Raw genomic sequence first — 23,194 nt, 5'->3', positions numbered from 1 at the left:
GGAGATGAGGCTGATTTCAGAGTGTAGAGTGCAGTCTGGAGCGAGCTGAAGATTTTTTTTTTTTTTAATATATTTTATTGATTTTTTACAGAGAGGAAAGGAGAGAGATAGAGAGTTAGAAACATCGATGAGAGAGACATCGATCAGCTGGCTCCTGCACATCTCCTACTGGGGGTGTGCCTGAAACCCAGGTACATGCCCTTGACCAGAATCGAACCTGGGACCTTTCAGTCCGCAGGCCGATGCTCTATCCACTGAGCCAAACCGGTTTTGGCTCGAGCTGAAGATTTAAACTTTATCCTGGAAGGCAGAAGCAGCCATCAGGTGTTTTGGCAAAGGAGTGACAGCGTCAGAATTGAAAGGGAAGACATGAGGACAAGAGGCCCGGGAGAATTCTGGTCTCTAAGTTTTGAGCTGGAGGAGGTATGCTGACGTAGAAGGAGGTGGTGGGTAAAAAGGGAAACAGAAGAAAAGATTCCCAAGGAGACAGATTGAAATTCAGTGACAATTGGATTTGGGGAGTAAAAGGAAGGATGCAGTTACCTTGGTAACCAGAATTCAAGTCTTCCCACCCTCACCACTTAACTCCTTCCTGGAAAACATCCTTGGTTCCTGTAAATTCACATGCTTCAACATCTCCAACCTTTTGGTTGTTACACGAACCTCTGCCTGCAAAACTTTCTCTCTCCACTCTTCAGGGACACAATTCAGAGAGTGGGGTTAGTGAGAAATGGCCTAGTATAGGTGAGCACAGAGAAGGGTGTAGGCTCCAGATCCCAAAGAACCTGAAGAGCTTGAACTTGGCTCTGATGGACAGGGTCCAGTAAGACATGGGCAGAGCCTTCAGGGGTCAGACAAAGCCAGAAGACTAGGGAGGCAGCTGGGGCTGTGGCCAAGGAAAGAGGACGGAGAGATTAAAGTGGTAGACTTCATACTACTCTGTTCCAAACCTGCAAGAAGTTACACAAGGAGTGACAAGAAGGAAGGCCCTGCCCCTCCTGTCCTCAGATCTTTTTTTTTTTAATATATTTTATTGATTTTCCACAGAGAGGAAGGGAGAAGGCTAGAGATTTAGAAACATCGATGAGAAAGAAACATCAATTAGCTGCCTCCTGCACACCCCCAACTGGGGATGTGCCTGCAACCAAGGTACATGCCCTTGACCGGAATGGAACCCGGGACCTTTCAGTCCCCAGGCCAACGCTCTATCCACTGAGCCAAACCGGTCAGGGCACCTGTCCTCACATCTTGCCAAAACATTTGAAGCCTCAGCACATGCCTTGTTCTCAGACCTCCTGTCTGCAGGAAGTCCCCACTTCAAAGCCCCCGCCCCCCCCGCCCCCATTAGTCCCCTGTACAGCTGTGTTTTCCAGATGGTGGAACAGACCCAGACTGTTTTGGATATGTGGTATGGGCTCTGACAGACCAGTTGAGAACCCCACAAATCCAGAGGAAAAAAAATACTTTGGTAGCTTGAGATTCTCCTAGGTCCCAGCCAAAGCTGGCAGTCCAAGCTAGATGAGTGTAGCCCGTCAAGTGAAATGAAGTTAACTAGAAGAGGACGTTCTGCCAAGAAAAGGCGGGGCCTGCAAGCGGGCCACGTCAGAACAAAGTCTTGCACGCAAGATTTATTGTCCCGAGGCAGAGTTTCCTTGGGTCCATGAGGGCATGGAAAGCCAGGGAAGGTACACTGCTGCAGGTTGAAAGGGTCTTTGTATAATATAGGAAATTAATAGCTTACTTGCTGTACTCCCAAATAAAAGCCATGAGAGCCTGGGAGGTTTTGCTACACGCCTGAGCGAGCGGTAGCCCTCTGCTTCTCTTAGCTCAATCCTGCTTGCCGAACTCATCTCAGCGTCACTGTTCAGCTGCAGACCACCTGCAATGAGGAAAAGCAGGGCATGGCTAGCTTAACTGTAGGAAATACAGGTCCCGATCTCTTAGCCATGATGCAAAATGAAGAAATCCCTGGCAGCCGTAACCGATTTGGCACAGTAGAGCGTCAGCCTGCGGACTGAAAGGTCCTGGGTTCAATTCCGGTCAAGGGCATATACCTTGGTTGCGGGCACATCCCTGGTGGGAGGTGTGCAGGAGGCAGCTGATCGATGTTCCTAGCTCTCTATCTCTCTCCCTTCCTCTCTATAAAAAAATCAATAAAATATATTTAAAAAAAAAGAAATCCCTGGCAGGCTTATTTTTTTTCCCAATTCTCACCCAAGGATATGTTTAATGATTTTAGAGAGAGGGAAAGAGAGAGAGAAACATTGATGTGAGATAGGACATCAATTGGTTGCCTTCCATACGTGCCCCTACTGGGGATTGAACCTGCAACCTAGGTATGTGTTCTGACCAGGAATTGAATATGAAAACCCTTCACTATACAGGACAGTGCTCCAACCAACTGATTCACACTATTTTAATGAGACATTGGGGCAAACCTGGTCAGACCTGAGCTCATAAGAGTGACAAAACCTGACTTAGACTGCTATTGAGAGTTTAATCCTCTTAATATGGAATATAAATGACAACAAAAATAGACATGTATTATGGAATATATTGAATGGGTAATCAAAAAGCCATTCACACAGAATATTCCAGCTCCAGATGGCTTCACTGAATTCTGCCCAAATATTTAAAGAATGCTAATTCTTCGTAAACTTCTAAGAAGTAGAAGGGGAGGGTATACTTCCCAACTCATTTAAGGCCAGCATTACCCTAATACTAAAACCAGACAAAGACACCAAATGAAAGAAGTCTACAGACCATCATCTCCTGAACACATCATGACCAAGGGAAAGTTATCCCAAGCATTCTAGGTTTAACATAAGAAAAATTAATGTAATTAATACCCCATATCCATAGAATAAACAAAACCCACATAACCATCTTAACTGGTGCTGGAAAGGATTTTGACAAAATCTAACACCCTTGCCGAAACCGGTTTGGCTCAGTGGATAGAGCGTTGGCTTGGGGACTGAGGGGTCCCGGGTTCGATGCCGGTCAGGGGCGTGTACCTTGGTTGCGGGCACGTCCCCAGTGGGAGATGTGCAGGAGGCAGCTGATCCGATGTTTCTCTCTCATCGATGTTTCTGGCTCTCTATCTCTCTCCCTTCCTCTCTGTAAAAAATCAATAAAATATATTTAAAAAAAAAAAAATCTAACACCCTTTTGTGAGAAATACACCCAACAAACTAGGAATAGAAGGGAAGTTAATAACCTGATAAAAGACATCTACAAAAAACCAATAGCTAACACCATATCTAATGGTGAAAAACTGGGTGCTTTCCACTTAAGATCAGGAACAAGACAAAGACTCCTGCCAGTTGTACTTAACATTGTACTGGAAGTTCTATCCAGCGTATTTAGGCAAGAAAAAGAAAAGGTATGCAGATTGGAAAGGAAGAAATAAAACAATCTGCAGATGACATGATCATGTATATAGGAAATCCACTTTAAAGAAATTGAACTAATAAGTTGAGCAAGCTTGCAGGATACAAAATCAACATACAAGAATCATTTGTATTGCAGATTAGTGTTGATGTGGAGATACTGGAACCCTCATACACTGCTGGTGGGAATGTAAAATGATATATTCACTTTGGAAAAAATTCTGAAAGTCCCACTGAGTTACCATTTTGCCCAACAATTCCACTCCTAGATATATAACCAAAATAATTGAAAACATATGGGTACACAAGAACGTGTATGCAAATATTCATAACAACATTGTTCATAATAGCCAAGTATCTATCAACTGATGAATGGACAAGTAAAACAGAGTGTATCCATATAATGAATATTAATCGTAAAAATGAGTGAAGTATTGTTACATGCTACGCTACAACATGGATGTACCTGGAAAACATTATGCTTGAGAAGCCAGACATAAAAAGCAACACATAGGATTCCATTTATGTGACATGCCCAGAATAGGCAAATCTGTAGAAACAAAGTAGATTAGTGGCTGGGGAGAGACAGGGCAATGGTAAGACTGCTTGATGGGTATAGGGTGATGAAATGTCCTGGAATTGGTGGAGATGTTTGCACAACTTTGTAAATATTCTAAAAGCCACTGAACTGTGCACTACAAAATTTATGGTATGTGAATACATCTCCATGGAAACCACCACCAATCCCCATCCCTCCAAAACACCTGGAAAAGCTGATGAACAGACTATTGAAATCCTTCCCTAAGAACTCCCAGGCTTTAAAACCCTCAAGATGAAGGACACAACACACTCTCCCCAGAGCACGCCCCTGCCTTTTCCTGCTACCTCTTCTTCCCCTACAGGCATGCATCACCTAAACTCTAAGGGACTCCATGAGATATCTGGCCAGGGGAGCAATGGGCAGTGGCAGCTTATCTCAGCCTTACCTCCTGAAACTGTCTCCAAGGCCCTATTTTCTCTGACTTTCCATACAGCAGCCCTGCTTAGGCTCATTTCTTTCCTAGAATATTTCTGAAGAACCAAAGCAGCCCCGCCTAGTCTCTCCTCTTGCTTTTTTCTTGTTTTCACGTTCCCCAGCTTTAATAAACACTCTCAAAATCACCTGGACTTCTGACATCTTTCCTGCACAAAGCCAAGTACCCACATTCTACAGTCTGCCAGAGGTAGACTTGCCCCAATTCCGGTTTCTGTCTAGTAACAACATTATTAAACAACTAGAGGCCCAATGCACGAAATTCGTGCAAGAGTAGGCCTTCGCAGCTGGGGTGCTGCCTGGATCCCTCCCTTGCATTCCCGGCTTTGTCCCAGAGGACATCTGGTCTAATTAGCATATTATGCTTTTATTATAGATTGTAAATAAATCCCAAAGAGAAATCAAAAAAAGTATAATGTGTGTTGTCAGTATAAGAATGTCCAAGCCTGTAGAGGATTTTTTTTTTTTGTAAAGAATTTTTTTAAAAAGTTATTTGAGCAAAAAAAAAAAAAAAAAAGGATACACATGCAAGCAATATCTCAACAGACAGAGATAAGTGCTTTCTAGAATAACAGTTTGCAGTTGTTGTTTTTTGTTATGCATCTGAGATTAGGGAGGTGTAAAAGTGGGAATTGTAACCTACCCCACCTGTCTTTTGACATTATTTTTGTAAAGGCTGGTTCTGCCTAATACAAATGTTTGTATTGGAATCCTAAGAACTAACTTCAGCCGAAACCTGTTTGGCTCGGTGGATAGAGCGTTGGCCTGCGGACTGAAAGGTCCCAGGTTCGATTCCGGTCAAGGGCATATACTTGGGTTGTGGGCACATCCCCAGTAGGAGATGTGCAGGAGGCAGCTGATCGATGTTTCTCTCTCATCAATGTTTCTAACTCTCTATCTCTCTCCCTTCCTCTCTGTTAAAAATCAATAAAATATATTAAAAAAAAAAAAAAAGAACTAACTTCAGATGATAGAGACACAGACTCTGACCTTCAGTCATTTCAGCTCTGGAAAATTTTCTGACCTTCAACCATAAAACCAGGATGACAAAGACTCTGATGACGCACACTAGACCATCACTTGACAAGTTTTGCGGTCCTTATTGGAATGGACAGTGCTGGCCTACACAGAGAGAACTTTTTAACCCCCTAACTTTTATTTCTTTGTTTTGCTTTCCCTCTCCCTCCTTACAAAAACCTCTGCCTGCATTGAGATGTTGAGATGGGCTTTGCAACAAAAGTCCCCCAGTTGCCAGCATTCAAATAAACCTCTTTTCTTTCTCACCAGCATCTGTGTCAGGAGCTTGGCTTTCCTGGCTGCAGGCAGCAGATCCTTGGATTTTGGTTACAGAGGGAAGGTTAGGAAGATTACTTACTTGAAGGTGGAGGGAGTAACACCAGGATGGGATTACAGGATAATTAAAACTATGTGCTCTTTTGGGAGTGGTCACATGGAGCTTGCATTACAGGGTATTTAAGTTTATGTGCAAAGTTGTGTTAACCTAGTAGTGTTAACCTAGATGTACAGAAATAATGCACAGTGCTTATTTAAGGCAAAGATAAGCCTGTTAGTAAAGAATTGTATTGCCCAGTCACGAGTTTATGATCACATCACCCGTGATGTTTTTCACAGAACCACCTTTTTCATCTACAGTGTGGCAGAGTTCTTATCCAAAATTCAATCCTTTAGGGACCAACACGATATTAACTTTGGAATGACACCTTACAACTTACATGAGTAATGATGTTCAAACTTTAGCAAATATCAGGTAATGAACATCAAAAGGCTCTATGTAGCCGTAACTGGTTTGGCTCAGTGGGTAGAGCGTTGGCCAGCTGACTAAAAGGTCCCAGGTTCCATTCCAGTCAAGGGCATGTACCTTGGTTGCGGGCTCATCCCCAGTGGGGGGGTGTGCAGGAGGCAGCTAATCAATGTTTCCTTCTCATTGATGTTTCTAACTATCTCTCTCCCTTCCTCTCTGTAAAAAATCAATAACATATATATATTTTAAAAGGCTCTATGTAACATCTAACTAAAGCTTAAATCTTATGAAACATAAATATGGCTGGGGAACATCCTGTTAATTTTAAAACACTTTGAAAACTATTTTTGTTGATTTCAGAGAGGAAGGGAGAGGGAGAGAGAGATAGAAACATCAATTATGAGAGAGAATCCCCGATCGGCTGCCTCCTGCACGCCCCCCACTGGGGATCGAGCCCGCAACCCGTTGCATATCCCCTTGACCGGAATTGAACCCAAGACCCTTGAGTCCGAAGGCTGACGCTCTATACACTGAGCCAAGCCAGCTAGGACTTAGAAGACTTTTAATGAAGATTTGCTTCTAATTAATTTGAGGTAATTGTTATTATTTCACTAACATTTTTTTTTACCTTAAAATTGGTTCTCTTAATTTTTTTTCTTTATTTTTTTTTAATTAGTTAAGGTATTACAAATGTGTCCTCATCCCCCCTTCACTAATATTTTTAACAAATTTTAGTGAATAGGTCATATGTTAGCAAAGAAACTAGAGTAATGTTGCCGACATAAAGCAATATTACATTAATCTACAACTATAGTCTACATGTTTGTATATTTATTTATTCATTTTTAAATATATTTTTATTGATTTCAGAGAGGAAGGGATAGGGATAGAGAGATAGAAACATCAATGATGAGAGAGAACCATTGATCGGCTGCCTTCTGCACACCCCCGACTGGGGATCAAGCCCGCAACCGAGGCATGTGCCCTTGACTGGAATCAAACCTGGGACCCTTCAGTCTGCAGGCCAATGCTCTATTCATTGAGCCAAACCAGCTAGGCCACATTTAGAGTTTTTTAAATTTTTATTTATTGACTTGAGAAAGAGAGTGAGAAAAACATAAATTTCTTGTTCCACTCATTTATGAATTCATTGATTCCTGTATGTGCCCTGACCATAGATCGACCCCCACAATATTGGTGTATCCAGACGATGCTCTGACCAACTGAGATACCAAGCCAGGACTTACGATATAATTCAATTATATATTGTATTAAGAGTGATTATGCTGCCCTAACCAGTTTGGATACATCCCCAGTGGGGGGTTTGCAGGAGGCAACTGATCCATGATGTTTCTAACTCTCTATGCTTCTCCCATCCTCTCTGTAAAAAGTCAATCCTATATAATAAAAGCCTAATGTGCAAATTGTGCCCTCCACTGGGAGTTTGACCAGGAGTTCGACCATGGAGTGGAGCCGGCCAACCATGGGAAGGGAGGCCCCCGGCCGGCAGCCGCTAGGGACCATACCCATGCACGAATTTCGTGCACTGGGCCTCTAGTAAAAATTAAAAGAGTGGCCCTAACTGGTTTGGCTCAGTGGATAGAGCGTCCACCTGCCAACTGAACGGTCCCGGGTTCGATTCCGGTCAAGGGCATGTACCTTGGTTGTGGGCACATTCTCAGTAGGGGCGTGCAGGAGGCAGCTGGTTGATGTTTCTAACTCTCTATCCTTCTCCCTTCCTCTCTGTAAAAAATCAATAAAATGTATTTAAAAAAATAAATATATGTATTTTATTGATTTTTTTACAGAGAGGAAGGAAGAAAGATAGAGAGTTAGAAACATCGATCAGCGGCCTCCTGCAGATCTTCTACTGGGGATGTGCCCACAACCCAGGTACATGCCCTTGACCAGAATCGAACCTGGGGCCTTTCAGTCCGCAGGCTGACACTCTATCTACTGATTCAAACCAGTTTCGGCATATATTTTAAAAAATAAAAGAGTGATTATGCTTTAGTATTTGTATCTTCCTCCCATGATGAGGACCTTGAATGCTTTCTGCCAATGCCCTCTAGCAGCAATCATATCATTGTGTGTAATGTTGTCATTTCCTGTATTTCCTTTAGTAATAAAATATCTTTGGGAAACAAATGCATGGAATGATTTGATAAAAGAATTGGAATTAAGCTTTTAATTACATTAGGGTTAACCATGGAGATTAAAACAGGATACATATTAGAAGTGTAACCAAGTTAAGAAATTTATTAAAATGGTTTTCTGGTTTTCACAACTGGAAAGAATCCTTCCTAGTTGAAAAGCAGGTTTGCAATAAAAATTAGAAAGTTTTTATCTATTGTTCATTGATAAATAAATATCACAGTTATATTCATTAGAGAAAAATTACAGTGAATTTGGAAGGACTTTAGGCAGGATGAACACAGGATCAGAAATTCATACTGGGGATGGTGTTAAAATATAATGATTTGGGCAATATATTTAACCTAGAGTTAAGCATTACTAACCATCAGTCAATATACATGTAAGAGAAATCGTATAGATGTAATGTGTGTAGCAAAGACCTTATCCAAAACTGAATCCATGGACGGCCCCCATAATGTTAATTGTGGAAAGCATTGTTTCAAATATTAGGAGTAATGATGCTCTTAATTCAAAGACATTGGACAGGAAAGGCTGTGTCACCAATGGAAAGTAGGTGCGGGGACCCGGGGCTGCCCCCTCGCTCCTGCCCCGCCCCCCCCCCCCCCCCCCCCCCCCGTCCCTGCACAGGCCTGGCCTCCGGGCTCGGCCCCGCCCCCATCGCGGAGCCGCTCAGCTCAGGCTCTGGCCCCGCCCACCCCGCAGGGAGGCGCATGCGCAGTTCCTTGCAGACGCGGAAGCGGCCGTGGAGGGGAAGGTGGCGGTTCCCCCTGAGGAGGGTGTTTGTCTTTAAAGCTGACGCTCCCCGCCCCCCTCCCCGCAGGGAAGGCCGAGGGCGCTGCCGGCGCTGAAGTCCTTGTTGGGGTCCCCGCCCCGGAGCCTCTCTCAGCGGTGAGTCCGCGTCCGGGAGGCTGCGCGGTGCGGGCGCCACGTTCCTTTGGGAGGAAACGGCGGCCCCGGCCCGGGGTCTCTCCGCCTGTGGCTGTGGCCACCGCCTGCCGCGCGGTTTTCCCGCTGAAAACCGTTCCCGGGGCCGCCGGTCCTCCCCGCGGGGCTGAGAGTCTGGGTCAGGGGGTTCCCGCCCTTGGCGCCCCTCCCCCCGCCCGGCGTTTCCCGCCCAAAGAGCCCGGATGGCTCCCGGCCTAGGCTCACCCCCATTTAATGAGGGGTCTGCCTGCCCGGGGAGCACAGTGTCCATGGGGGGCTCAGGGGGAGGACGCGGTGTCCCCTGAAGAGGCGACCTGCCCGCAGGGAGGGGCTTTGTGGGCGCGGTGATTGCGGGGGGCGGGGGCCCAGGCTGGGGGGTCAGGAGAGGGAGTGAGAGACAGACACGTGGGTGGGAGGAAGGGCAGTGAGGGGCCCATGGGGGGTGTGGGGGGGACTGGACGGCGACGGTAGGAGTGAGGGGGTCAGTCGGGAAAGGAGCCTGAGGAGGAAGGAAGTGGAGACACAGGGAGGAGGGGGAGCCCAGAGAGAGGAAGGGGGGCTGAGAGGGAGCGGGTCCTGGGGAGCAGAAGTGGGGGCCGCACAGGAGGAGGCACTTGAGACAGAGACACGGGTTCAGAGGAGAAGAGTTGGGGGAGCGAGTGCAGGACAGAAAGGGGGGCTCAGGGATGAGGGAGCAGCGGGAACAGCCCTGAGTCAGCAGCTGTGGGAGCGGGACAGACGGGAACAGGCAGCAGAGGGGCCGCGGGCGTGGGGAGGGGAAGACGCAGACGTGTGTGGAGATGGAGCCTCAGAGACCAGGGGAAATGCATAGTAGTGGGAAGGAGGAGGACCCTGATCTGGGTGAGTGGTGAGCTGATGGGATGTGGATGGTTAAGTGGTGATATATATACAGTCCTCGGGTTATATCGCATTCGAAGTATGTCCTTTCGTGGTTACATGCCATCTCCCATTTATTTATAAAAAAAATAGCCCTAACCGGTTTGGCTCAGTGGATAGAGCATTGGCCTGCAGACTGAAGGGTCCCAGGTTCGATTCTGGTCAATGGCATGTACCTTGGTTGAGGTCACATCCCCAGTAGGGGATGTGCAGGAGGCAGCTGATTTTTCTCTCTCATCGATGTTTCTAACTCTCTATCCCTCTCCCTTCCTCTCTGTAAAAAAATCAATAAAATATATAATTTTTAAAAGGTCCGTCATTTTGATGTATGTACATATGTGCTTTATGTTTTTTATTATTTACCACAAGTAAAGGTCAGGAATTGTTCTTTCTTTTAAAGTTTTTTTACTGTTTCACTTCATTACTGCTGTGTATGTGCTCCTTGTGAATGACGGAGGTGCTAATGTAAGTGGGTTCCGACTTATGGCGAAAATCGCGTTTCTTCTCTCCAACGTAACCCGAGGACCAACTATACTGGCTTGTGGCTTTATATATTTAACAGCTGAATTGTTTTAGTCATACAGATTTGAATGAGAATTATAAATCCAGTTTATAAGGCTTGGGAATTTTATATAAGTATTTGATTCCAGTTGCAACCCTTATTCACTCAGAGAGGAGAGACTTGTCTGTAGGGCATGGGTCGCTTGGCAAGAAGGGGGTGACTTGAGTTTATCACCACAGGATGCTTTTTCAAGGACTATTAGAAGCCTAGGTTTCTTGTTGTGTTTTTCCTTTTTGTTTTTTATTTTTCTCTTCCATGGATATAGTTTTTCTATGTCTGAAACTTAATTTATATTTTAAAAACATACTGAGATAAATTCTTTGGCTTTTTCTCAGATCGCCTGAGGAGTTTTAAGAAATGACATCAGGCCTTGCGGGAAGGGTCAGTGATTGAGCATAGGCCTGGGAACCAGGAGGTCATGGTTTGATTCCCGGTCAGGGCACATGCCCAGGTTTCGGGCTTGATCCCCCTCTAGATCGATGCTACTCTCTCATTGATACTTCTATCTCCTCTCCCTCTTCTTTCCTGTCTGAAATCAATAAAAATATATTAAAAAAAAAAAAAAAAGAAATGACAGCAGATGCAATTTCCCCCATGGAGGTGGACAGATGCTCTGGGTGGGGCATCATTGGTTACTGAGGTACCTCCAGGTGATTGGAAGGTGAGGACAGGGATTAGCATAGCACTGTGGTTCCCAAACTTATTTGGCCTACCGCCCCCTTTCCAGAAAAAATATTACTCAGCCCCTGGAAATTAATTTTTTTTAAATTTTAATAGTAGTTACTCATCGCCCCCAAATGCACCTGTGGCCATCACCGCCCCCCTGGATCGCTGCAGCGCCCACCGAGGGGCGGTAGCGCCCACTTTGGGAATCACTGGCATAGCAGGAGGGTTGCAGGATGCCTTTGTGAGAGTGGGGAGCAGGCTTTGTTCAGGGGAGGTAAGGGGGTGCTCTGTTTAGTTTGGGGGTTCAGGACAGCAGCTCACGTTCTCATTTCTGTAGGAGTTAGTGGATGTCTTTGGAAGGAGAGACACATGAAGACACACACTCAAAAACTCACAGTGTGGTCTCCATGTAGGAGCTCATTGTTCCTCACTCCTATGAGAACGGACAGGAGGGGGTGGCCTTTCCTCATTTCCAGGTCCCTCTGACTGTGAGTGTCGTGTGAGCTGATTAAGACGCTGTGCTGACGTCTTTGAAGGCACATTCTGTGACTCCTCAACATATCCTGGCCTGAGACAGCAACCCAGACCCTGATTAGGACCAGGACCAAATGGCTGCTTCTCAGGTAAAAGATGTGTCCTGGGTCACAGGCTATGTTTCCTTTTCCTCTGACATCTGTGGATTTAGAACCTGCCACTTTCGATGCTGGTGCTATTCATGTTCTTTTCCTTTACGTACTTATTTAATTACTGTTTTTCTTACGATAGTCAAGGTCAGCAGTTTATATAGTTTTGTCCTTTATCCCAATGCCTTCTGTGCATTCATGTTATGCAGGCTCCACCAGGTCAAGAAGATTTCCCACCTTTAATGACTTTCAACTACTGAAAACATCCCTCTCTGACAGATTAATCTTGGGAGGCAGCCATGTCTAACATCCCTACTGGGGCTCTAATATCGGTGAAGAAGGGAAATGAAGGTTTTAGGTTCAAATGGCTACAGCATCAGCTCTGTAGATCAGGGGTAAGAAAATGCACATTTTACAGCTCAGAATCACTCAGAAAAATCTGAAAAGAAGAGTAAATAGAAGAAAATGCACATTTTACAGCTCAGAATCACTCAGAAAAATCTGAAAAGAAGAGTAAATAGAAGAGACTTGCTCACTAGATTAGTACAAAAGTCTTGCTATTTAAATGTGCTGATAGCTTACAGAATATGAGAGGTACACGTGGATTGACACTTGTAAAAATTAATGTTGTTTGTGATCATTTTCACATGATGATTTTTTTATTGATATATTTTTGCCAGTGATGTCACAGCCGTGATGTCCTGTCCTTCCGTGTGCCTCAGTCACCTGATACCCATTGTTCCAGTCCACCATGGCAGAGGTGCTCCCCTCACTGTAGAGTTAATAGTCTCCCTTTATCAGTAACAAGGTCTTGGTAGGGACTTATTGAGAGATGTGCAAAAACCATCACATTTCATCTGGAAACTCACCTCTTCTTTTTACCTCTGTTTGCTTTGAAAAATAAAGGTAGCCGAAACCGGTTTGGCTCAGTGGAAAGGTCCCAGGTTCGATTCCGGTCAAGGGCATGTACCTGGGTTGCGGGCACATCCGCAGTAGGGAGTGTGCAGGAGGCAGCTGATGGATGTTTCTCTCTCATCGATGTTTCTAACTCTCTATCTCTCTCCCTTCCTCTCTGTAAAAAATCAATAAAATATATTAAAAAAAAAAAAAGAAAAATAAAGGCTCTACTTCTATTTCCTACAGATCATTGGCTTTTGACATGGGAGCTTTAACCAATCAGGACTTGTTCCTGTAAATTTTCATTATATTCTCCCCCCCCACCCCCCCCAAATACATTTTTATTGATTTCAGTGAGAAAGGGAGGAGAGACAGAAACATCAATGATGAGAGAGAATCATTATTCAGCTGCCTCCTGCACGTCCCCCACTGGGGATCCAGCCCACAACTCAGGCATGTGCCCTTGACAGGAATCAAACCCGGAACCCTTCAGTCTGCAGGCTGACGCTCTGTCCACCGAGCCAAACCGGCTAGTGCAGTTTTCATTATATCCTACACTCATGTCATGGACATACTCTACATTATCACTTTTTTTTATTTTTTGGAAAGTTTACAAAAATCATATTAATGTATCTTCAATTCAGTTAAATTTATATGATTATAGTTGTCAACTAACGATACACAAAAATTTTCAAATAAATGAGTATCTAAGATATAATAGGTCTAATTTGTTTTCCATCGTTATGTGAGTTTCTCTCCTTATTGTATTTATACTACACTAGAGGCTTGATTCATGAAATTCATGCAAGAGTAGACCTTCCTTCCCCCAGCTGCTGTCACCGGCTTCCCTCCAGGACCCAGGCTTCCCTCTGGCACCTGGGACCTGGCCTTCCCTCCGGCCACTGGCACCCAGAGCCCAGACTTCCCTCACAGCCCCGGCTTCATCTGGAAGGTTGTCCGGAAGGACATCCTGTCTAATTAGCATATTACGCTTTTATTTTTGTAGATGAGGGGTATCATTAACAAATAGATTCATGAAATTTATGGAATGGAATCACAAAATGATCTTGATTTCACTGACCTGACAGTTCTGTTTTCTATCATTTTTATATTGTACATAGTTCACATACGTGTGTCTGTCTCTATATAAAATGGTAACATTATTTGAGATATTTTTTCTTATTTGCTTAAGCTGTCTTTATTGTTCTCAGTTGCAGAAACTGCTGTGAATATTCATGAGGTTTCTTTATGGGCATTGACCTGTGGTTGGTTGTTTTTTTAATTGTAGATCGAGTTTGGGATAAAATTGAAGGTTTACTTTTTATTATATATTTCACAGAATATTCTCATATCAAAGGCGGAATAATCTTGTTCTAAAATTACTCATAGTAAATTCTAAATAGGATTATGGTCCCAATGTCTCCTATTTTAAGAGAACTAAAATTCCTTAAAAATACTCTTTCAGTTTAAAATTGTGTATGAACTTTGTCCTTTCTTTTCTGTTCTGTTCTATTCAGAAATATAGCACATGGACCACAGACATTGGCATCATAAGTAAAAAGTGAGCTTGTTACACATGTAGAAACACAGGCCCCATCTGAGAACCCGGATCAGAACCTGTGTTTTTAGAAAAGTGCAGTTTGTTGTCATCTTTGTTGCCCTTGAAGAAGTGCTTACACTTCCATCTCACCATGACATCTCCAGCTGAGAAATATACACCACTGACCCTGAACGATTCAAATACAGCTCTCAGATATCCCTATGCCTGTGTTAATGCCTTAATTTTAAAGTTTATTTTCCTGAAAAATAAAACCTCTGCAGTGAATTTGTGGACATGTGTCATCCACATTTGTCAGTGTTAGAAAACAAATCAGAGAATGTTACTGGGTCAGAGTGATTTTATTGGGTAAATCAGGATACTCTCTTAGGTCAAAACAACTTCTCCTAACACTGTTTTCGTGTTGGGTGACATTATGAACTCTTCTGGTGACCTCTTGGTAAATGTGTCTTTTCTTTCAGGGACAGTTGTCCTTCAGAGATGTGGCCGTAGATTTCTCTCAGGAGGAGTGGGAATGCCTTGACCCAGTTCAACAGAAATTGTACATGGATGTGATGTTAGAGAACTACAGCAACCTGGTCTACCTGGGTGAGGATAACTTCCTTTCTGAGTCCCTACTCCACCCACATAGTTTTGTTTTCTTTATTATTTTAACATCTATGGGGAATTCTGTTTTCTATGGTAGATTTTCTGATTCTTGCTCTCAAGGTACAAATTGGGGGTTTTCTGGTACAAAAGAAAAGATTTGTGATGCATGTGAAGTAGGAAATCAGTGTTTGAAATTTTTACATGTTGTCTAGACCCGTGGTCGGCAAACCGCGGCTCGCGAGCCACATGCAGCTCTTTGGCCCCTTGAGTGTGGCTCTTCCACAAAGTACCACGTGCGGGCATGCACGTACAGTGTGATTGAAACTTCATGGCCCATGGGAAGAAGTCGGTATTTTGTGGAAGAGCCAGTATTTTGTGGAAGAGCCACACTGAAGGGGCCAAAGAGCCACATGTGGCTTGTGAGCCGCGGTTTGCCGAGCCGCAGTTTACCGACCACTGGTCTAGACTAATTTAGGTACTATCTGAAAACAGTATATTAGAAAATAATCCTATATAATAAAATCCTAACATGCAAATCGACCGAATGGCAGAATGACCAGTCACTATGATGCACAGTAACCACCAGGGGACAGACACTCAATGCAGGAGCTGCCCCCAGCAAGCAGGCCCCAGGCCAGCTAAGGCGGGTGCCAGTGGGCGTGGGGGTGGAGGGGCCGATCACCCTGCCGGTTGCTCCACAGATTGGCCCTGATTGCTGGCCAGGCCTAGGGACCCTACCCATGCACAAATTTCGTACACCGGGCCTCTAGTTTTCTAGAATATTCTAACATTCTACCATGTTTTCTGACCAGAGGACAAACTGGATTGGAAATGCGAGAATCTCTATCAAAACTCATGGTCCGTTTTCTAGTAAATAGGTCTTGCTGTCTCTAAGCAAGTCTTTTTCATCTTTTCAGTTCAAATGAAAGAACACTTTGGTCCATGGCTGGGGTTCTCTGTTGCTTAAGAATGTTATCCCTGTCCACCAAGGTTGTGGGTTTGATCCCCTTTAGGGCGAATACAAGAAGCAACCAATGATGCCTTGTCCAGTGTGCTTCGGGTTAGAACTTCAGCCTAGAGTTTCTGACTGCCCACCAAAGGCCCAAAGGTTCCTTTCCTTGTCAAAAGCACACATCTGGATTGCTGGTCAATGATTCTCATCATTGATGCTTCTATCTCTCTTTCTCCCTTCCTCTCTGAAATCAATAAAGAATATGCATATACTTTATTGCATATGTATATGCAATAAAGAATATGCATATACTTTATTGCATATGTATATGCAATAAAGTATATGCATATTCTTTATTGCATATATAAAGAATATATGCAATATATATTCTCTCTCATAATTGAAACATCAGTGATGAGAGAGAATCATTGATCGGTGCCTCCTGCACACCCCACACTGGGGATTAAGCCCACAACCTGGGCATATGCCCTGACTGGGAATCGAACAATGACCTCCTGGTTCATAGGTCGATGCTCAACCATTGAGATATGCCGGCTGGGATATGTGTGTGTGTGTGTGTATTTTTTTTTTAAACTATATTTCTTTATTGATTTCAGAGAGGAAAGGAAAAAGATAGAGAGATAGAAACATCAATGATGAGAATCATTGATCGGCTGCCTCCTGCACGCCCCCTACTGGGGATCAAGCCCGCAACCCAGGCATGTGCCCTTGGTCGGGGTCAAACCTCGGACCCCTCAGTCTGCAGACTGATGCTTTATCCACTGAGCCAAGCCGGCTAGGGTTGTATATTTTTTTAAAAAGTAATTTGGTCAGTAATTGCTAGTAAGTTTAATATCATAACTGTGAAACTTTGTATCATATCTTCCAGCTACCTTATCTGAAGACAAACAGGCCATGCTACAAAAGGCAGAAATGGAAGATTTATTCCCTAAAATAATACTGGTAAGATAATGGAAGGTATGGCTTTGATAATGTACATTTAGTGAAAGTCTTGGAATTAGAGGAAGAGTGTAAGATGAGAAGAAAGTATGTTAATATTGCCAGAAGTAACCTGGGACAGTTATTCATAATAATATTCTTGTTATTTAAGGAAGTCAAAGATATCACACATTTGATAATACTCCTAATTTCCATTAGTTATAGCTGTAGATCAATGTGAAATAAATGTGAAATTTTTCTAAATGTGAAATGTTTCTAAATGTGAAAACCAAGTACAATTTTTTTTTTATCTTATACATTCTTGGAACGTAAATAGGGAAAATCTAGAATCTCACATAATCCATACTGTAAATAATTATAAAAATTGTTTACAATGTAGTCTTGGATTAAACTTTCAATAAGTCATTTATAGAATTTAGTGATTTATAATGCAGAGATAATGTTTAAATGCAATCAGTTTGATGGTTTCTTCATTAAATGTATCATTATGCTTCCATTGATAAATAATGTTTTTGAAACATGTCAATAATTTTCAGAAACTTAGGAGTGTTTTATTAAAAAAAAAAAAAAAAGTCTTCATTGATTTCAGAGAGAGGAAAAGAGAGATAGAAACATCAATAAGAGAATCATTCATTGCCTGCCTGCTGCCTGCCCCCCATTGGGGATTGAGCTCCCAACCCAGCTATGTGCCCTGATGGGGAATTGAATTGTGACCTCCTGGTTCATGGGTTGACACTCACTCAGTGAGCCACACCAGCCAGGCAGCTGTGTATTTTTTATTTCATTTTATTTTATTTTAATTGATTTCAGAGAAGAAGGGAGAGAGAGTGACATAGAAGCATCAATGATGTGAAAGAATCAATGATCAGCTGCTTGCTGGATGCCCCCCACTGGGGAATCAGTCCCTGACCCAGGTATATGCCCTGACTGAGAATTGCACCATGACTTCCTGGTTTATAGGTGAGCACTTAATCACCAAGCCACATGGGCCTGGCAGGATGGTTGTTTTTTTAAAATTTGTTTTGTTTTGTTTTGAATCCTTACCCAAGGATATTTTTCCCTTGATTTTTAGAGAGCAGGAAAGAAAGACACAGAGAAATATCGATTTGAGAGAAACACATCAATTGGTTGCCTTCTGCATGTGCCCCAAACAGGGCTCGGGCCTGGGACGAGCTTGCAACTGAGGTACGTGCCCTTGATCAGAATTGAACTCGGGACCCTTTAATCTGCAGGCCTATCCATTGAACCAAACAGGCTAGGGCTAGAATGTGTGTACCATCATGGTTTAATAGTTACCACAAAATAGTTATTTGAAAAAAGTATACATGTATAATGAAATAATAGCTTTCACTAAATGCCTTTCCACCTTCAATGATTACCAGAATACATGTATTGAAGATAGAGGTTACCAGTGCAAGGAATATTGGAAAAATTTTAACGATGAGTCAAATCCTAATAAACATCAGAAAATTCAGCCTCCAGAAAACTGTTATAAAGGTGCAAAAGGCTTTGACCCAATGTCAAATCTCAATATACATCAGTTTATTCATCCTGTAGGGAAGACAAAGAAACAAATTAAATATGACAAATCATTTAAGCAATCTTCAAATCATACTGAACAAGATAATATTCATACCATAGGGAAAGGTTACAAATTTAACCCATATGAGAGAGTTTTCAGTCAAATATTCAGTCTAAATAAATTTAAGAAAATCCCTACTGGAGAAAAGCATTATACATATAAAGAATGTGGTAAAGCGCCCTGACCGCTTTGGCTCAGTGGATGGAGCGTCGGCCTACGGACTGAAGGATCCTGGGTTCGATTCAAGTCAAGGGCATGTACCTGGGTTGCGGGCACCTCCCTAGTAGGGGGCGTGCAGGAGGCAGCTGATGGATGTTTCTCTCTCATTGATGTTTCTAACTCTCTATCCCTCTCCCTTCCTCCCTGTAAAAAATCAATAAAGTATATATTTTTAAAAAGAATGTGGTAAAGCATTTAATTTTCTTTCAAATCTATGTGAACTTGAGGGAATTCATACTGGAAAAAAGCCCTATAAATGTAGAGAATGTGGCAAAGCTTTTTGCAACACTTCATCTCTTACTTATCATCAGAGAGAGCATACCGGAGAGAAGCCTTATAAATGTGGAGAATGTGGCAAAGGATTCAGTAATACCTCAAGTTTTAATCGCCATCAGAGAGTTCATACTGGAGAAAAGCCCCATAAATGTAGAGAATGTGGCAAAGCCTTCCGTACTGCAGCAAACCTTACTTGTCATCAGAGAGTTCATACTGGAGAGAGGCCCTACAAATGTAGAGAATGTGACAAAGCCTTTAGCAGGTCCTCATCTCTTACTTATCATCAGAGAGTTCATACTGGAGAGAAGCCTTTTAAATGTGCAGATTGTGGCAAAACTTTCCGTGTAGCATCAGACCTTACTTATCATCAGAAAGTTCATACTGTAGACAATCCTTATAAATGTGAAGAATGTGGCAAAGCCTTCCGTGGGCAAACAGACCTTACTTACCATCAGAGAATTCACACTGGAGAGAAGCCTTATAAATGTGAAGAATGTGGCAAAGCCTTCCGTGGGCAAACAAACCTTACTTATCATCAGAGAGTTCACACTGGAGAGAAGCCCTACAAATGTAGAGAATGTGGCAAAGCCTTTAGCAAGTCCTCAACCCTTACATATCATCAGAGAGTTCATACTGGAGAGAAACCTTACAAATGTGGCAAATGTGGCAAAGCCTTTAGCAGGTCCTCATCTCTTACTTCTCATCAGAGGCTTCATACTGGAGAGAAGCCTTTTAAATGTGCAGATTGTGGCAAAACTTTCCGTGTAGCATCATCCCTTACTTATCATCAGAAAGTTCACACTGGACAGAAGCCTTATAAATGTAAAGACTGTGGCAAAGCCTTCAGTGGGCCAACAAACCTTACTTATCATCAGAGAGTTCATACTGGAGAGAAGCCCTACAAATGTAGAGAATGTGGCAAAGCCTTCAGTGTGCCAAGAAATCTTACTTATCATCAGAGAGTTCATACTGGAGAGAAGCCCTACAAATGTAGAGAATGTGGCAAAGCCTTTAGCAGGTCCTCAACCCTTACATATCATCAGAGAGTTCATACTGGTGAGAAACCTTATAAATGTGGCAAATGTGGCAAAGCCTTCAGGAGGTCCTCAAGGTATAGAGTTCATCAGAGTATTCATAGTGGAGGGAAGCCTTATAAATGTAAAGAATGTGGCAAAGCTTTCAGGGGGGCAACAAACTTTACTTATCATCAGAGAGTTCATGCTGGAGAGAAGCCCTATAAATGTAGAGAATGTGGCAAAGCCTTTAACCAATGTTCCTGCCTTTCTGTACAGCAGTGTCCATAGTTGAGAGAAGTGTCACAGATGTTAGTGTTGTTAGTCCTTTACTAACTGCAAGAACTTAGTATCACAGAATTTATACTGGGAAGAAGCCTTATGATTGTGAAAAATGTGGAAAAGCCTTCAAAAGCTATTCATATCTTACTGTCCCTGAGAGACTTCATACTGAAGAGAGACCTTTCAAAAATAGAGAATGTGCTAGCGCTTTTAACCACTGCTCAAAACTTAGTCAACATAGAGACTTTATAGTGGAGAGAAGCCTTATAAATGTAGAGAATGTGGCAAAGCCTTTCGTGTGGCATCCTTACTATGTAGAAAATGTGAGATAGCCTTTACTCTGGGAAATGCTGATTGTTGGTTGGGAAAGACCCTGATTTTTTTCCCTGCTAATACATTATTACATTTCTTTATTTGCCGCACTTATGAGTTCTATTGTAGGATATGGTTGTTGAAAATTATTGTTAACTGCTATTTATATACTTTGTGTAGGATAATTTTTAAAAACTAATGCATTGTCTATACTATGAAAGAAAACCAATACTAAATTATTTTACTTAAAGAATAGATTTCCATAGGTTATTAAAATGTTGATTTCAAATTAGGGTAAGAAGCAATATATTTCATGGTTCATTTTGGATGGTATTCCATTTTTTTTTTATTGATTTTTTACAGAGAGGAAGGGAGAAGGAGAAGGATAGAGAGTTAGAAACATCAATGAGAGAGAAACATCAATTCAGCTGCCTCCTGCACACTCCCCACTGGGGATGTGCCTGCAACTAAGGTACATACCCTTGACCAGAATCGAACCTGGGACCCCTCAGTCCACAGGCCGCCACTCTATCCACTGAGCCAAACCGGCCAGGTTGGCATTACAATTTCTTAATTTAATATATTTTTTCTAACCATTTCTTCCACACACTTTGACCCAGATTATATGTTTCACTTTCATATTTCCTATTAAACACACCAGGGCATACATAAATCAGTGGATTGTGTTGAGACTTTGTGACTTGAAAATGTATATAAGATGATGACAGGGGTGGGAACCATGCCAGAGTTCTCAGATAGTCAAGGCTAATTAGAGTGTGGAGGCCTTGTTGATAGTATGCCAGATGGCTAAGGCCACTCTGAACATGGGAATCTTAATCATATGTTCAAGGCTGAGCTACCATAAGCAGGTGTGAGGACAAGAATTATGGTACAGTGTGCATGCATGCCTTGCTGAAGCCAAATCATTGATGTCACTGTTGGCAACTTGCCTCTTTTGTGTAAGTACTATTAAAAGTACATTACTAAGGCTAGAGAGCTCAGTTGGAGCTGGTACTGCTACGATGTAAGGCTAAGAGCGCAGATAAAACTGCCATGTTAACCAGCCAGTGTGCTGAGAGAGAAGCTCGGAGGTAGTTACTATGTAAGGCTACAGAGACCAGGCTTATCGGGCAGGGGAGACAGGAGAAGCTGCTGAACCAGGAGAGGCTGGAGAAGCTGCTAGGGCAGAGAGTTCAGATCCGCTGCTATGTGAGGCTCTAGGTACAGAGGCTGTTGAGGGTGCTGCCGCTTTATGGAAGAGATGTATGTGTTCACCAGCCAGTGTGCAGCTGCCATGTATGGAATTTTGCTGTGAAGCGCTATTTTGTCTGTTGGCTTTATGGCCCCTGGCTTTTGCAATAAAGACTGATTCGTATACACTCACAACTTCTCATGGCTTCTCTGTCTAAGACCTGGCATCCAAGAAGGTCCAGTACCTAGTCAGAGGGGCTCGGGTCCAACAGTTAGTGCAGTGGGCAGGGTTTGAGAAGGAACCTGCCCAGATAGTTGACGTAGTCCAGGAGAATTCAAAAGAATATATGGACTCAGAGCAACTCAGATAAGCAGAGCTGTGCAGTACTCTGGCTGCATCTGACCCAGGGACAAAGTAAGTGTTTTATGAAGATGAAGAAAAAGTGTTCCTTCAGGTCTGTGGCTCAACAAAAGTGTTGGAGTGACACATGTTTGTGAACTGAAGTCTTTCCATGTGTGCGTTTGCCATGGTTGGTGCTTGAAAATCAAGTATGGGGAGGTCAGCAAGCACACAGTAAAGTAAATGGAAATAGAGGGATGAAGGAAATCGTCCCCAAGATTGCAGATGTGGTTTGTAACAAGGAGACTATCTCCATTGCCAAATGCCTGGGGCTTTTCCACCATTTCTTTGTGATTGGTGTTCATATTCAGAACCAGCTTACCTACCAGGGAAAGTGAGGTTTCTGGTACTGTTACCATGGCAACTGACACCCAATGTCCTCCACTTCAAATTTTTTCCCATCCCAAAGTAATACATGTTTTGTTCATAGTGACCTTAATTTTCCAGCTGCCTATCATACCATATTTCAGTGATCCAGACTTCAAAAATGAATGACTTGATTTGCAGGCATTACTCAAAACATTTAAATATGATTCATCCCTGATTGTTAAAACTTACCATTACAAAATAATGTGAGGAGTATTATGAAGTTAAAACTCAAAACCCTGGCAATGTCTAAATGAGGGACCTGGCTCTGATGTTCTTTTTAACTTTGTTAAATGCTGTTATTTTCTTTATTTTTGAGATTGAGTACTGATTTCTTTTCACTGGATTCAGAATGTTATCATGGGGTCTGGGCCCAGGGTGGGTCTGCCTAACAGCCCCCTCCCTTAATGTGTGGGTTTTTGACTTTGTGTAGAAACCTTTCACAATAAGAGTCCAGATGAGTTTTGAGAGTATTTTTATTAAAACTAGAGATAGTGAAACAGGGCTTAAGTTAGGAGAAGCAAGAGGAAAGTCAGGAAAATGGGGGCCTTACAGCCCATTTCAGGGGGTTAGCTGGGGTGTAGC

General features: G+C 42.9%; 1 protein-coding gene across 1 annotated transcript; it reads left to right on the top strand.

Moving 5' to 3' along the window:
• The first annotated feature begins 9,782 nt into the window (after nt 1-9,782).
• On the top strand, nt 9,783-20,506 carry LOC138999663 (zinc finger protein 626-like). The gene is given in 5 exon segments (XM_070401848.1): nt 9,783-12,013; nt 14,930-15,056; nt 16,898-16,971; nt 19,081-20,094; nt 20,096-20,506. Coding segments are annotated over 5 exon segments (1,488 nt in total). The 5' UTR covers nt 9,783-11,998; the 3' UTR covers nt 20,354-20,506.
• Nucleotides 20,507-23,194: the final 2,688 nt, after the last annotated feature.

The sequence above is a fragment of the Myotis yumanensis genome, unplaced genomic scaffold, assembly GCF_028538775.1.
Source record: "Myotis yumanensis isolate MYYU_CA2020_CCGP unplaced genomic scaffold, mMyoYum1.0.hap1 SCAF_23, whole genome shotgun sequence".
NCBI classification, from domain to species: Eukaryota; Metazoa; Chordata; class Mammalia; order Chiroptera; family Vespertilionidae; genus Myotis; species Myotis yumanensis.
This window is presented reverse-complemented; position numbering and strand designations above follow the sequence as displayed.